The sequence below is a fragment of the Rhodamnia argentea genome, chromosome 10 (genome assembly GCF_020921035.1).
Source record: "Rhodamnia argentea isolate NSW1041297 chromosome 10, ASM2092103v1, whole genome shotgun sequence".
Taxonomy (NCBI): domain Eukaryota; kingdom Viridiplantae; phylum Streptophyta; class Magnoliopsida; order Myrtales; family Myrtaceae; genus Rhodamnia; species Rhodamnia argentea.
In genome coordinates, this window is record NC_063159.1 from 10,909,021 (window position 1) to 10,925,662 (window position 16,642).

Below are 16,642 nucleotides of genomic sequence, written 5' to 3' on the forward strand. Positions count from 1 at the left end.
AAAGGCACGCAAATACTCTCTCTCTCTCTCTCGCTCGCTCGCTCGCGATAATTTCAATTCTTCATGTTTAATGGTGCGAGGGTGTGTTTGGTAGATCAGTCGACGTGCTTTGATACGATCGAATTTGAAGTGAAGACGTCGCCGGAGACTATGCGCACATGGTTGTAAATGATAGATTTAGTTTGCCCAAGGATGCTAAGTGAAGAAGATGACGGTTCTCCGGCGAAATGTCGCGAGAGGCGTCGCCGGAGGATAGATATGCGGCGGCTTGCCGCCCTCTCCACCGCCGGGTGGTTGCCGCAATCTGCTCTCGGCCCGGGAGGCGGCCGCGTCGAGAGCCCCTGTGTCTCTGAAGCCAAGCGGATCCGCACGTCGGATAGAAGCTGCCTCCCTTCTTCCTCCTCGGCATCCTCCGGCGACGATGCGGAGGCGCTGGTGGCGCCGACGCAGCCGCAGCCGCAGCCGCAGCCGGCCGTGGTTGCAGAAGCGACGTCGGTTGAGTGGTACGGGGTGATGTCGGTGTCTGGAAGGTCGCGTGAGATGGAGGACGCGGTATCTGTGAGGACGGGACTCTGCCGGCCGGAGTTAAACCAGCGGCGACCGGTCCACTTCTTCGCCGTGTTCGATGGCCACGGAGGTCATCATGTATGTGCGGTGATGCAAACTAAACTTTGATAAACGTAAATTAATAGCGAAAAGCGTGAAAAGCCTTGTTGGACGATTTTCTATTATTTGTTATTGAGTTTATGCACGTGGGACTGACGCGGAACAGCTTATTGTGCGTCTTAGCTGAATGATTTCTTGGAATTGAATAATTGGTTTTTCCTTATGAAGGTTTCCAGATTATGTAGGGAGATGATGCACGTGTTCTTAGAGGAGGAGTTGACGCGGGTGAGAGAGCAACGAGCTGATGAAGACGATGTGTGGAGGGAAGTGATGAGGACAAGTTTCCAGAGGATGGACGAGCTGGCGATGAACACGTGCGCTTGCGGCAGCGTCGGGTCCCAGTGCGGTTGCCACCCCATGGAGGTGGCGCTCGGAGGCTCGACTGCCGTGGCCGCCCTCCTGACGCCCGACCGGATCGTCGTCGCCAATTGCGGGGACTCGCGCGCCGTCCTATGCCGGGGCGGGAAGGCCATTCCTCTCTCGCGCGATCACAAGGTTGGTTCCTTCCTCCTTTGGCTTTCTGATGAACAGGGGACAGCTCAGCTTCTAAAAGGAGCAAATGGGAGTAATCTTTTGGTTGGATAAGGGGCATTGGGTGGGGGGCCCTGTCCGGCCAGACGCAATTCTTTGATGGATGGTGTGTCGTGTGAACCGCTCATTTGATCAAAGAGAGTCTTTAGAATTAGAAGCAATCGACACGCCTTTCGGTCTGCAGTTGACAGATGTTGCAAGTAGCTTCTCTTGCATTAGATGAGATTCTTGACGTGAGCATTATCCATTGCCCGGCCCTTTGCTTTCGAGTTTGTTCAATTCGTTGTCTAACTACTGCCTTCTACTGAAACTCGGCTGAAATGTGATTGCAGAGCGGAATGACATGGTAGAATGGAATTGGTAGTCCACACTGCATGTTGGATTGTCAATACACATGAATAAGGAGATGAGGAAATTAGGATGTATTCCCTTGTTCTGTTTGGATAAAACAGAGTGTGGATGAGAGAGATGTGGATATGGCAAAGTTTGATGATACCATGGCTCTAGTAGTGTCGATGCTCGTTTCACTTGGAAATGGTACTCAACTATGCTTAGCTTGACCTATGGAAATCAGATCCAGAACTTACACTGACTGCCCTTCAGCAAACATGCCCTTACATTTGTCCCTAAAACCTCGGCATGCTTAGGTTGTCCAATGACTTACTATGTGATTGTAGAAGATAGATGGCTGATAAACTACTTCTATGATTGCGTTGGTTTTCTTGATTCTGTCTTCGGGATATGAAATGTAACAGAATGGCTGTTCCGACAGTCCCCTGCAATGCTAAATACTGCTTTTTCTCTTTGACTTTGTGACAGAGTAAACATGGTAGCAAGAATGGTTCTTGCTTCGTTTGCAATACTAGATTACTCTCCGTATAAATTCCTTCTTTGAAAAGGGGGGTTTGTGGAGATACCATACTGTGGTTTTCATACGTTATTATATTAATCATCTAGTCCTGGGATTTGGAACATTCACACGGAATCCATGATTGGAGGAGTTAATCCAGTTTTGGCGTGTTCTGGACTAGTACGTCCTTTAGTGAGGAAAGTCGCTAAACTTTTGGTATGTTAGGTATGACGCATAATTATCTACTCTTTGGGTTCATAAAGTACTTCTCGGCAATCTCTCTCTTCGGATAAATGTTTGGGCCTCTGTGTCAAGAGAGTTAGTTATACATCTAGGCAAGAATGTTTTGTAGAGAACGACCATTATGACTCTGCTCCTCCTCCTTACTTCTACATGGTAAATCCATGCCTTCTCATGGTGTGAGAAGGCTGCAGTGAGAATGAGCTGTTTACTGCCAAATTCAAAGAAAGCAAGCATTTTAGGGGCATGGTCCGGGTTTAATGGGTGATCTCACACATTAATTGGAGTATTACACTGTAACTCTTGAGGTCAATGCTTTGAATCTTGTTAACAACTGCAGCATGTCAACTGGTTCAAGCAAGTCATTCTCCAGTTACTGAATTGCATCTAATATGAAGTTATCATACAGCTAGCAAACCAATGTCTCAAGCTTCTTTGCATATCTTCCAGTGATTACCATACTATGGTTAAGCGTATAGATCCCTTATTCTTGTGCTTACAGCCAGATAGACCAGATGAACTTGCAAGAATTGAAGCTGCTGGAGGACGGGTAATCTACGTGAATGGAGCTAGAGTTGAAGGGATTCTGGCTATGTCCCGAGCCATAGGTAAAAATCATCGCAACATGAGTCTTAATTAAGGAGTTAATTTTTGGTGATTGCAGGCTGGAGCTGTTATGAAACGTTGAAAAGTCTCGCTGTTGCTTAAGTTAGTATTGTGGGCAGGGACTTTTCCTACACGGTTATTTATATATTTCAATTATGGTATTCAGAGTGAACCTGCTGGCATCGGTTCACTTTAGCATGCAAACAGCAAACCCGTTTGGACCAGAACGAGAGAAAGTAACTTCAATAGAGCATGCATTATGTGCTGTTCTATACAAGGGTGTTTATCTGATGTTTTTAAAGAGAGTATGCGGCACCGACCTCTTCGGTTACAAAAAATAAAAACTTTTGCTTTCCCGATAGAACCTGGCAGAAACAAATGAAATAGAAAAAGGAAAGGGTTAAAGACAGGAAACAGCTACCGCCATTTCTTTACCTAGTAACTAAATGTCAAGTAAAAAGGTCAACGTTACCATTCAGTCGAAGTCTCTATCTGTAGTTCTTTCCTGCGGAACTCTGCTATTTTGCATCCCTTGATTGTGGCATTATCTGCACTGGTATCTCCTTCTAGGTTGATTCTTGTTGCTGAAATACAGGCTAGGTCTGGATATAAGCATTTGTCGGACTTTCAACAGATGGATTTTATGGATAGAAACAGCACCAAGGTGCTCAACGGATACCTGTAGAGTGAAACTCAGTAGTGCTAACTTTAAGATGGGTAAGTAGATGTTTGGGTTGCCGAGTGACACCGAATAGACTTTGTTTTAGTCACTTTAGTTGCCTAGATCAATCTATTTTTCATTTGTCTCCTCTTTCACTTGTGTTATCCTCCGAGGGTGAAAGCACATTGATGATCCTCTTGCTTAGGGTACTCGTAACATTTCTGCTGTCTAACTTCTCTTGTAAGCTATAGTAAGTAATAGATGTCTCTCTACTGTGGCTTGAGGAGTAACTGATTATTAGAAACTTTTGGTGGTTCAGGAGATAAGTACTTGAAGCCAGTCATAACATCAGGGCCCGAGATAACTTTTACAGCGAGACAAGCAGAGGATGATTGCTTAATTCTGGCGAGTGATGGCTTGTGGGACGTCCTGTCAAGCGAGTTGGCCTGTGAAGTGGCCTTCGAGTGCCTTAGGGAAGGTGGTCCTCCAGCAATGGACCTGAACTCTGGACCAGCGGCTGAAGACAATGGGAGCCATTCATTGTGTCCTTCGCGCAGTGTGTTGGCTGCTTCTCTCCTTACTCGCCTTGCTCTGGGACGCAAGAGTTGGGACAACATCAGTGTCATTGTAGTCGATCTGAAGAAGAGCTGAGATGATAGGAACCATCAACACAGAAGGTACATCATGTTCATGCATCAAACTGTACAGGTTTTCCTAATGGGAACTTGGGCATCCGTCCAATTCAATGAGGAAAGAACTAAAATGGCCTTAGAATTGCAGAATTGATCTGGTTGGCTCGGAGATTGGAATTTTGCATTGTTGGGGGTGGGGTTCAATTTTGGTTAGGGTGGAGTTCTTTGCGTGGGACCTTGATTGTTATGCATCACGATCAAGCAGAGGGAAATAGTAGCTGCACTTGATATTGGAACGATCCGTTGAATGGGTAGCTCATTTAGCACAGATTGTCCTGTTTGTTGGTTATTGATCGAGCAATCGGTCGATAAGATAAATGGATCAAGAAAGAAGCTGGACGTCGAATTTAAGTGATTCGGTTGATGTGACTTACTCTGTCAAAAAGCAGCACAGGATTTTGCAATAGGTCAAGCGATGTAGCACAAATGACGATCGCACTCGAGTGATTTAAACGCTTACCGTGCTCTCGTATCCGTAATTATCTTTGATAAATTATACTGAGTTTAGTCATCACATAGTTTCGCCAGACAATTACTCAATCTTACATTTCAACACAATTATTGGCCTGGACACTTGCCTCATGCAGTTGGATGCAATTCCTGAAGAAAAGTCAGAACTATTGGCATCGCCAACTCAGTACGGGGACTCACTTTGTCCTCTTCCTTGCACAATTTATAGAACGAGTTTGTGAAGAAGTCGTGTTATCGTTAGTCAGCGCATGTTTGATTGTTTACCAACCATTTTGAACAAATCTATCAACTGCCTGATCTTAATAGTACTGTCAAATTTGTGCTTCAGCACAAACACCCAAGTTCTCCTTTAGCACAAATATCCACGTCCTCCTTAAGTGATTCTCTACACTTACTAGCATAAATCTAACATTCTTTTTTCAAAGAAATTGCAATAGCCGGTGAATATCCAAGTGAATCAACTTCGTAATCTCCACTCAGGGTGGTCATATTGAAATACCCTTTTTGCCATTAGGGTATATCGCAACATATGCATAGATTCAATTCCTTCGTCAAATAATCACATAGCAGGTTTCTTTCATTAAGAAATTTTAGCTACTTTTGTCTATGTGCCCCAAATTCCTACTATTGAACAGATGCATCTAACGTGCTCGCGGCAAAAATCTTCGCTATGGCCCTTGAAAGCTCATACATATTATTGTGCTGAAGTCCCTTCGTTATCACCACGCACTTGAAAAGACCTTAAGAAATCCACATTCTCAAGCACATTAATACCCAACTAAATCCAAAATACTTAAATAGATGAGTTCTTCTTTAATTCTGGAACATGATGAGATGAATTCTCACCTCCGAGCGATAAGAAAAGTAAAAGTTCTTAGTGGGGGTGAATGATTCTATTTGATCGTCGAACATCATTAATGATGAAAACAAAATAATCAAGGGTGTTGTATGAAATAGTTACTACAACGTGCTTGAACGATTGGAGAGTGAAATTTTTACAGAACGACGACGTATGTTGCAAAAGGTCGCAAATAAGTAACAATGAAACGGATCATGAGGCTTCAATTATTGCCATATTCTTTAGTGGGAAGATAGCGTTACGTGGTAGCGTGACCCACGAGAGGGTGAACCTGACTCCTTATTCCCATTTCAATTCTTTCAACCTACTAGATCACGAAAATCAAAATTTTCCTTCACGCACATAAATATACAATTTAAAAAAACTTATAATCTATGATAGACTTGGAGTTTAAATCCGTCAAGTTAAAATAGTTAAATGCCAAATATTTTAGGATTTAGCGAGCAATCACAATTAAATAGAGCGTAAAATGAGAAAGAGAAATCGATACATAAAATTTTATCATGGTTCACCCTTAAACTAGAGTTACGTCCGGTAGAGAATTTTACCATAATTAGCACATTGCATATCTTATTACATCACTCAATTATAACGAGACCCACGTGCTTTTATGTCAATGATAGTATGAACCACATCCCAATATTATTCAATATTCATGTTAAACCTGGAAAAGAGAATTCTAATTAAAATATCTGATGTCCCTCATTTGTTTCTTTCCTTTTTTAAATTAGATTTTTTTTTGTTGGATTTTTTAAGTTTGATAAAAGAATGGACATGCTTATTCATTATTTTGAATAGTTCAACAATCTACGTTGTCAAACAACATCCAATTTGTCATTGGAGCTAACGAAAGGATTATATTGAACATTTACCATTATTTTAAGGATCATATTAAATAAATTGGAAGTTTATGGACGATAGTCAAAGTTCGAGACCGCATCGCACAAATTAGAAGTCTAGAAACGATATTACACTTTAAAGCAAAGTTAAGAGATAATTTGTGTTATCATTTCTTCGAAAATTTTCGCAACGCTGACGTTTCCATAAAAAGAATTGACTATGGAATTAAGAAATAATTTGGTGAAAATCTTCGAAAAGACTTCGTAGGTCGAGACCTTTCTAGCGAAGAAAACGTCCCATTTGATTTGACATAGTGTTAGGGCGAAGTCAGCTTGAACGACACGTGCAAAATTTGAGGAATGTCTTCCATATTAGTTAAAAGGCAGCATTTTCCAATTTTAAAAAAAGAAGAAGCAAATCACATTAGGAATAATTACCGTACTAAAGTGGCACTCTTCATCATCATTAGTCATAACAATGCATTTACCGTCTTAATGGCACATATATTGACATCATATTTTATCAATAATCTGTTAAAAACTATTTCACTAGATAACATATATCGGAGAAAATTACCAAAAAATCTTAAATGTATTGTAATTTTATTAATTCAATCATAGATCTTTTTTTTTTTTGTTGCTAATTGAGTCCTAACTTTTTTATATTTGTGTCAATTTAATCCATCGGATTAATTTTGACGAAAAATCGATGACGTGAATGTCATCTGTCCTACGTGGCACGGTTGGTACCGACATAGATAATTTTTAATAATATATTTTTAAATTTTGTAATCTTTTTTTTTCCTTTAAAGTTGACGACGTGCTTCCTTTTTTGCATGGTCGATGAGAGATCGGCGAGGTCATAGTAAGAAAGAAAAAACAAAGAAACGTAAATAACAAATCAAAAAGATATTATTAAAAATTATTCACATCAGCCGTGGCTACACCAAGTAGGTTGGTTGATGTTCATGTAAGCGACTTCCGACTAATTAATTGGCACAAATACAAAATATTTATGATTCAATTGGCAAAAAAAAAAGGTTTAGGATTGAATTGATGCAACGCAATTGGTTTAAGACTTTTTTTTTGTTGGTAATTTTCCCCATATTTAGTTATATCATCTATCATTAGTGTGAAGCTTTTAGATATAAGAGGTGGAGTAACAGTGTGAACAGGCCTATTGTTGTTTTCTCACTTTTGGACTTGTAATCTCCATAGTCATGAATTTTAGTACACATGTCGATAATTCATACATGATGGAGACCCGTCTTCATTAATAAGCATGTGGCAATCATGGTCCCTCAAATGTGAATTTCACATGTTAGGCCGTACTTTCCTACAGGATGTACAGTGCCCCCACAAGAAAAAGAAAGCCCTAAACAACAATCCTTAATTAATTTTAATTAGCGTGGACCTCACAATAATGCAATCCCCCACTATCTAATTCAGCTTGCCCTTTGCCAATGAAGGAAAGACACTAGAAAACGTAGCATCTTAGGCCCATAATCACATACCCTAGCAAACAAATCCCCATCTATTATACTTAAACGAGTATTTAAAACGTTCCATCTAGAACTAAGGTCCCCCCTCCCCCACATTTTCCTTTTTTTTTTTTTTTGGTCGGAAGAACTAAGGTCCCCTTTACACAGTAGCAATGAGCTGTTCTTCCAGCACCCACCAACAACGGAAGATCCCCCGAGATCTTATCCTGGGACGCTCTTTCATGGAAAGTGGCAGTCCCATTTTCAAAGTGGTGAAGAGCCGCCGGCGAAAGTTCTCCGTCACAAACTGCCATGAGAGGACCGGCCAAGATGGTGACCACGGCGACAGGAAGAAAAAGCATAGAGAGATGGAGAGGCAAAGGCGGCAAGAAATGGCTTCACTCTGCGAGGTTCTTAGATCCGAACTGCCCCTCGAATTCATCAAGGTGAAAAAACCTAATTACCTTTCGAGTCTTTGCTCTCTTCTTTTGTGCCTGCGCGAGTGTGACTCTGCTTAATGACGTGATGATACGAAGAGGGCAAGCATTACATGGGGGTGTGATTTTAGGGTTTTGTTTCGCTCGTTTTCTCAGGGGAAGCGTTCGATGTCGGATCACATGAGCGAGGCCGTGAATTACATCAAACATCTGCAGGGGAAGATTAGAGAGCTGAGCTTCAAGAGAGACGAGCTCAAGAACATATATAGCTTGGCTTCCCTGGACTCTCCTAGCTCCGATTCTTCATGGTCGACCTCGTTTACGGTCAATTCATGCTGCGACAGTGTGGAGGTCGTGATCTGCCGAAGCATCAGGGATAAGCATTTGCTGTTATCTACTGTAATAGAGCTACTGCTTCAGCAAGGACTTGACGTTGTTAGCTGTTTTTCCAGTCTAGCGTATGATGGGATAGTCCACACAATCCACTGCGAGCTGGTAAGTAACCGAAATTATTCTTGTTCTAAATATGCAGGTTTACAAAGTTCTTGTCAGTCATTTATCTCTCTTCTGAATTTTTTCGGGTTGAGCCATTTGTACAACATGATTTGTAGGCCTATGGGAACGGAAGTTTCGATTTGACCCGCTTGAAGGGGGAACTCAAGGAACTGCTCAATCCATTGGGGAACCCGTGATTGCAATGCGCAAGTAATCTAACACGTGACTACCGAGATTGTTGTAATACTAAAGACGATTTGCGACCCTTATGGCGATTGATTTCCTAGAGCAACGCATTTCGAAGGATGAGGCCTCCTGCTTGTTTTTTACTCAGTTTCTGATATAGCATAAGGTATGAGATTTTGATTGTAGTAGCTTTTGCATGTTGGAAATATGCAAAATAGCAAAATAGCACCTTGCAAGCAATATAGAGTTAAAAAAGAGAGAAAAAAAAAACATGGCTAAAACAAACATATCGCGACGACTGACGAGCTTCTTGTTAGAAAGCAAGCAGCAAGAAGTTTCTTAGCTAATTAGTATGCACTGCTTGTAAGTCGTGGGCAATTGAGATATGCATTATGTTCGTCTTTGCTCAATCCACCAAAGAGCTTTCATGCTTTCCCCATGATTTCCAACTGCAGTTTCTGTGCGAAATTATTCATTCCCCCAAAGTGAGGACCCTTTCTAACCAAAAAGTGATCAAACAAATTGAGTATCTATATGCATATGTTGAGTTGTGTTGAACTTGATTTCTTGGACAGGGGAATTGTTGGCCCCATTGGAAGTTAGATCCAAAAACATGGATGCCGGCAATTCGTTCTCCGTAAAACTCGATAATTTTCTACATGGATAATCATTAACTAGTTTTTCTTTTTCCATACTTGATATAGTGTTCTTGTGTTTTGTCAGATTTAGGAGGTTTTCAAGACTCTTCTGTCACTCGCATCATTCGTTGATGAGCAACAATGGTTTATGAAGGCGATGGAGAAAATATGATGCTCTATTCATACTTAATTGTTTCCATGTAAACGCATAAAAGTTGATTCCACAGGTACCACGGGCATGCTAGTAATGCCTATTGGACTTAATAGCAAAATAAGGGAATCATATATTGGATTGTGGTAATAAATTCCAAATGCACATGACTCACAGTTTGAGTAGCACTCATAGAAGATTCAGATTCATTGCCCCAGGATAGCATGATGTTCAAAGAAAGTCAAATGTGTGCAATGAAAAACTGGTAAAGATGAACAATCTTGATCAGGATGCGATGATTTTCAAGTTCTAAAGTAGAATCTAACTATCATCTTTTTTAGAAAGAAATGATGTGGCGGATTGTTATTGGATGTTGGAGATGTGTTGCTAGCTTGCAGTCCATCACATCTTGTAGTGAACTATGTATAGTATTATCTAGCATTCCTCATAGGATCCATCCTGTCATTGATGTAATACTTGTAAGGAAGCAGCTAGCATGAGAGTCTGACAATATCATGATACCACACGATCTCCCAGTCGATAAGTCCTTTATGTAAAAGTGTGCATCTACGGTTGAGATTGTACTGTCTTTGACAGATCTGTCAATGAAGCATTTCCCTATTTGTAATCCAGCTTTCGAATACATGCAACATTTACCATTTGATTTTCCTTTAATTTGCTCGTGAGCTAGACCACTTTCAATTGTGTAGCTTACTCTATCGAATCATCGTTACTACCAAAAATGCCTCCAGGGTTTTGTACTCTGTTGTTTGAGTTCTCTTTAGCCTTCAGGAGCAAATGTACATTGCTCCTGGTTTAGTTGTTTTCAGATCCTGCACAATCTATCCTTAACTTGTCTCCCTGTACGAACGATACATTGCACAGCTATTACCATGTTTCCCTATCTTTTTTTTTTTCTTCTTTTCCACCGAAGGATGGGGAAGAACGAGTAAAAGCAACGAACCCCGAGTGTTCTTTCCATACGATATCAACATTGATTCAAAGAGAAGGCTGTTTTTCATCATGATTAGCAAGAGAGCACGTGCTTGTGAGTGTGAACATAGTGAGTAAAGGTTCTTTAAAGGTATAAACGCATGTGATAATTGGAGTTTTGAATGATTTCGTGGGAATGAGATCAGATAATTACAAGATGGGAAAGATATTATCACATTTAAAATGAGAGAGATCCTGAGATTTTTTTTTTTATCAGAAGAGAGATCTTGAGATTGTTTGGTAGTTAGTTTGATAATTTTAAGTGAGAGTTCTGTACATTTATTAAAAGTATAGGAAGCTGCTAGCTTATCTTGTCAGTTATTTTCGATCACATGATCTCTCAATTAATGAGTGCTTTATGTAAAATATACGATTATAATGTGTGATTTCTGATTCAGATTGTACCGTCCCTGACTGTGTTGTCAATGAAGCATTTCCCAAAAGTATACGACTGTGTATGATAGAGATAGACGTTAATGACAAGGGTGAGCTTTTATGGAATGTTTTCCGCAAAGAGGCTAAGGTTACAAAGCCCCTATGAGTTTTTCCTTTTCATGTATAGAAAGATTAACTACGCCTTACAATATGTTGAGAAACATGCATGATACGTATCAGAGGAAGTTCGAACACTTGCATGTTACGTTAACATATGAAAGAACGTGGGAAAACATCTTTGAGATTTCACTGACAAATGCAGGTTTTGATACAAGGGATAGAAATTTTTGCTAAGGAATCAAATAAGGGGTGGCATAAATCTTTTTGGAGTGAGTCCAAATTATTTGGTTAAGCTGTACAAAGGCTAACTTTCGTTTAAACAATTGGGTAGGCCGAAAAGATTTAAACAAATCTGAGGTTCAGTTGCTCAAATATTTATCTGAGATTTTTAGCATAACTTCATACTCAGTAAAGATAATTTTACTACAAGTGATTCGCACTTATCAAGAATCCACTTGTTACGTTCCTTGTGACTCAGTAATGCCCCCAACCCGAAATTAGATGTCCCTAATTTTTGTTAGAACGTGCACGTTCAAAAATTCGGTGCATAATCCTAAATCTAAGTAATTATATATACCAGTTTTGTGGAGGAAAAATCCTAATCAAGAGTTGGAAAGTGAAATCAGTTTGATTAATGCAGAATTATATGACAGCTAAAGTGAAGTCAGTCTGACTAGTGTAGAAGTTGTGACAGCTAAAGTGAAATCAATTTGATTAGAGTAGAAGATTTGACAGCTATCAATGTGATTTGTAGAAGATATGACAGCTAGGGTTCCTCCCTTTCTCTGCTTAGAACGGGCCATCTTGTAGCATTGAAAACGAAAGCTACCACAAATTAATTGGTTGGGCCTGCTCCACGACCGACCGAAATGGATCTCGCATGATTTGTAATTTGACAAGTTTTTTATCACGTGATGGGAAATCAGAGAACAAACCGCTAGAATTTAATTTTTTTTTGTTGGTTATGACAATAGAATAGAGTCCAATATACTTAGTATCATGATAATGATTGACTTGAAATATCACTTGAAGCTAATGCATAAATGATATGATTTGGTGCATTTGCACTACCATAATATTTTTGGATGATATTTTACAGTCGATCAATTAACACGTTTTCCGTCAAATAACAAATAAGCTTCATCGAACTTTTCCACTACTAAATAAGTACACACTAGTATTCAAATGAATAAATTGCTATACTTTAGCTGCTTGAGTGGTCTGAATAATAGAGTTTAATTAAATATAAACTATGATTAGAAATCAAATGAAGGGGTCACCCCTTCCACGTGTATAAAGAGAAACCAGTGGTCCAGTCTTCATTGCTCTACAGACATTATTGTGAACTTTTCTAGATCACGGGTAATCACACGTTGTCCTAGTTCTTCAATTCTTGGACCTTCCGTCGAGCCTAGGGTATTAGGTGAGCAAGCATTACGCAATTCTAAATTAACTTATAAAGGAGGGAAGAAGATATATTAAGATATGTCAATGTAAGTTTGTTAACATAGACGCTGCTGTAAAAGATATCGGACCTAACAAAGGCTATAAGTAAGCAGCTGAAGTGGGGTGAAAACTCTTATTCGTAAGGCCTTAAGCACTTTATCCAACCCAAATCCGACAGTCCTAGCAAAATCAGATGATGAAGCTTGGATCCTTCCAACATGAGCAAGCCCAAGATCGCAACGCCAATTGTGAATGGTGTGCCATATTTTCAAGAGCCTCACGGCCTTACGTAAGTTCCTTTTTTCTGTTGTTGGTCTAAGGCCTTAGGTACCTTTCATAACATACATGTAGCCTTTAACTTGAAAAAAATAAGAGAGTAACAGGTTTTTGATTGGCAAATCACTATTTTGGTACAATAAGATCTATGCCAACTACTCTTGCTTTGAAGGAGCTTATCAAGGAGCACTTGGGCTTAGATGTAACTATGACTCAACGTACGAAGGCTGAGTTGTTCGCTTCTAAAGTTTTGATATAGATTCTATAGGAAGGAATATGCAAAGCTGTGGGATTACCCTTAGGAGCTCAGGGAGAAAAATCCAGTTAGTACAATTATATTCAAAAGTGGAAAGTCTCATATGCAATATAAGCATTGTCCGAGGGAATGTACATTTGCTTTGATGCTTGACAAAAAAAAAAAAAAAAGGACTTCCTTGCTGGATGTAGAAAGTTGTGGTTTTAGATGGTTGCTTCTTGGAGAGAATTTGTTAAGGTCGGATCTTGTGTGCGGTTGGAAGGGATGCAAACGATCAGATGTTCCCAATTGCTTTGGTAGTTGCAATACTTGAGAGTAGAGACATCTAGACTTGGTTCTTCACAAATTTGATGTGGGACCTCAACATTATAAACATATATGGGCGAGGTTGGGTTAGAATTAACAATAAATAATAGGTAAGTTCCTTATTTCTTTTTACTATTATGCCTCTAGGTAGTCACACCTGTAGCATATGTTTTGAAATAATCTTTTACAGGGCTTTTTACAAGTTGTGGCCGAGTTGTTGCTTGCAGCTGAGCATAGAAAGTACACCATTCATCTATGCCAATTGAGGCAAGAAGTATAAAGGATACATATGAAACGATTGTTTTATCATATATTATCAAGCATTAATACCACCAAAAATTGTAAAATATGTCCACTATCACACCAATATCCTAAACTTTTATTGGTTCACCAAAAATCCTAAGATAAATTCGCTACCTCAAACCTTTTTTGTGACACCAAAACCCCCAAACTTGTACAAGTTTGACAAAATCTCCTATTTTTTTTTATAATGAAATAAGTTTAGAAGATTGATTATACGAACAAAAAGTTTGGAGATATTGGTATCTAGTGGGCAAAGTTTTAGGATTTTTTTGTGGTATATAGAGGGTATTTTTCTCACACCGGTGTCAATTCGAGGGTTTTGATGACACAAAAAAGTTTGGTGTGTTAGTATAATAAGGAGTAATTTAAATTTTTTTACTGTACTTTTCCTCTTATCAATGGTGTGGGGAAAAGGATTTGGATAGCATCTATAATTAGTGTGAAGCCATGTGAACCGATCTATTATTGTTTCCTCACTTTTGGACTTGTAATCTTGATTTTCAAGAATTTAGTACACATGTTGAAATTCATATGGGATGGAGACATGCATTTTCATTAATTAGTATGTGGGAACGATGGTCCCTAAGATGTGAACACAGATGTTAGGCCTTACTTCCGTTCACATGTACAGTGCCCACAAGAAAAAGAAAGCCCTAAGTAACATCCTTAATTAATCTAATTGGCAGTCCATTTGGAGGAGCTCACAATAATGCGATTCCCCATTATTTAATTCAGCTTGCCCCTTGCCACTTAGGTCCATAATCACATACCCCAACAAACATATCTCCATATATTGTACTTAACGAGTATTTAAACCGCTCCATCTAGAGCTAATGTTCCCATTACACAGTAGCAATGAGCTGTTCTTCCAACCCCCACCAACAGCTCAAGATCCCCGAAGATCTTCTCCTGGGACGCCCTTATATGGAAAGTAGTAGCGCCATTTTTAAAGTGGTGAAGAACCGACGGAAGTTCTCCATAACTAACTACCACGAGAGGACCGGCGAAGATGATGATCACGGCTGCGATAGGAAGAAGAAGCATAGAGAGATCGAGAGGCAAAGACGGCAAGAGATGGCTTCGCTTTGCACAAGTCTTAGATCCAAGCTGCCCCTCGAATCCATCAAGGTGAAAAACCTAATTACCTTTCGAGTCTTTGCTCTCTTCTTCTGTGCCTGCGCAATCGTGAGCGTGCTTAATCGTGTGATAATTCAAAGAGGCAAGAGATTAATATGAGTATGCAATTTAGGGTTTTGTTTCACTGGTGTTTTTTAGGGAAAGCGTTCTATGTCGGATCACATGAACGAGGCTGTGAATTACATCAAACACCTGCAGGCGAAGATCGGAGAGCTGAGCGTCAAGAGAGATGACCTCAAGAGCATTCATAGTTTGACTGCCCTCGGCTCTCCTAGCTCCGATCTTTCATGCTCGACCACGTTTAAGGTCAATTTAAGTACCGAGAGCATGGAAATCGTGATCAGCAGAAGCATCGGGGAAAAGGATTTGCTGTTATCTACAGTACTAGAGCTACTGCTTCAACAAGGAATTGATGTTGTCAGCTGTTTTTCCAGTCGAGTCAATGATAGGGTAGGCCACACAATCCACTGCGAGCTGGTAAGTAACCTAAGTAATATTTGTTTTGAATGTTCAGGTTTACATGGTTCTTGCCAATCTTTTTATACCTCTTTTGCATTTTTTTGGGTTAAGCCGTTTGTTCAATATCATTTGTAGGCTGATGGGGACGGAAGTTTCGATTTAACTGAGTTGGAGGGGGAACTCAAGGGGCTGCTCATTCCGGCGCTGAACCCTTAATTGCAATTCGCAAGTAATCTAACATATGACTACCAAGACTGTTGTTAATACTAGAGAGGATTTGTGACCCTAATGGAAGGATGAGGCCTCCTGCTTGGTTTTAACTCAGTTTCTGATATTGGAAGAGGTATGAGATTTTGATTGTAGGCTTGTAGTAGCTTTTGAAATATGCAAAATTGTACCTTCCATGCAAAAAGAAAACAGAAAGGTATGGCGAGAACTGATGAGCTTCGTTGTAGACAGCAAAAAGAAAGAAATTTCCTAGCTAATCGGTATGCACTGCTTGTAAGTTGTGGGTAACTGACATATATAATATGCTTGTCTTTGCACAATCTACCAAGAGTTTCCATGCTTTCCCATGCATTTAATAGGCCAAGGAGAGAATGCTATAGGGTCGATTTCTTACTAAAGATAGATCAAATAATTTGACTATTTACGTGCATTTGTTGAGTTGAACTGAATCAATTTCTTTAACTAGTTTACGAGATTCTTCTATTTGTATCTTTAACACAACTAGAGGAGCGATATGACTTGCATCATTCCTTGATTAGGAACAATGGTTTCATGAAGACCATGCTGTTTAACTAGGGGAAGAAATATGATGTTCTATTTAGGGGTGAGCAAACTAGACCGAACCGGCTCGAGACCGGACCGGACCCGGCGGGTTGGTCCTGTCCTTGAGGGGTGGTCCGGTCCTCGGTTCCAGGTGGATGGGACCGGCCTGGACCGCCCAGACCGGACCACCCATAATATATATAATTATTTATATATATAGATATATACAATTAAAAAAATGAAGCTTTTATTTGTTTTCAATGTTCATTTCTCGAGCCATTTCCATTGTTAGGCTGTACATTCTTGAAACTCGGACAACCCTTCTGTCACGACCTACCCTTTCCCCTCTCGAGGATCGTTTAGGTTTAGAGGCATTACCTATCCATTTAGGCGCAAA

At 40.0% G+C, this 16,642-nt stretch overlaps 3 protein-coding genes across 6 annotated transcripts; all 3 read left to right on the forward strand.

Annotated features, from left to right (window-relative positions):
- The first annotated feature begins 11 nt into the window (after positions 1 to 11).
- LOC115742646 (probable protein phosphatase 2C 75) lies at positions 12 to 4,887 on the forward strand. 3 transcript variants are annotated; one of them, XM_048271328.1, is made up of 5 exons: positions 12 to 645; positions 835 to 1,161; positions 2,790 to 2,895; positions 3,856 to 4,231; positions 4,834 to 4,887. In XM_048271328.1, the coding sequence occupies exons 1-4, from the start codon at positions 169 to 171 to the stop codon at positions 4,203 to 4,205; spliced, it is 1,260 nt and encodes a 419-aa protein (XP_048127285.1). In that variant the 5' UTR covers positions 12 to 168; the 3' UTR covers positions 4,206 to 4,231; positions 4,834 to 4,887. The 3 variants fall into 3 exon arrangements, with proteins under 3 accessions (XP_048127285.1, XP_048127284.1, XP_030532919.1); XM_048271327.1 differs by lacking the exon at positions 4,834 to 4,887 and having other exon boundaries at positions 13 to 645; positions 3,856 to 4,778; XM_030677059.2 differs by lacking the exon at positions 4,834 to 4,887 and having other exon boundaries at positions 15 to 645; positions 3,874 to 4,778.
- Positions 4,888 to 8,069: 3,182 nt separating this feature from the next.
- LOC115742647 (transcription factor bHLH36-like) lies at positions 8,070 to 9,855 on the forward strand. Of its 2 annotated transcripts, XR_004015593.2 has the most exons (4): positions 8,070 to 8,342; positions 8,490 to 8,828; positions 8,945 to 9,180; positions 9,738 to 9,855. XR_004015593.2 is itself a non-coding variant. In XM_030677061.2 (3 exons), exons 1-3 carry the CDS (start codon positions 8,070 to 8,072, stop codon positions 9,023 to 9,025), a joined length of 693 nt encoding a protein of 230 aa, XP_030532921.1. In that variant the 3' UTR covers positions 9,026 to 9,199. The 2 variants fall into 2 exon arrangements, 1 of the variants encoding a protein (XP_030532921.1); XM_030677061.2 differs by lacking the exon at positions 9,738 to 9,855 and having other exon boundaries at positions 8,945 to 9,199.
- Positions 9,856 to 14,739: 4,884 nt separating this feature from the next.
- LOC115742705 (transcription factor bHLH36-like) lies at positions 14,740 to 16,076 on the forward strand. Its single transcript, XM_030677147.2, has 3 exons — positions 14,740 to 15,006; positions 15,154 to 15,492; positions 15,610 to 16,076. The coding sequence occupies exons 1-3, from the start codon at positions 14,803 to 14,805 to the stop codon at positions 15,688 to 15,690; spliced, it is 624 nt and encodes a 207-aa protein (XP_030533007.1). The 5' UTR covers positions 14,740 to 14,802; the 3' UTR covers positions 15,691 to 16,076.
- The last annotated feature ends 566 nt before the right edge of the window (positions 16,077 to 16,642 follow it).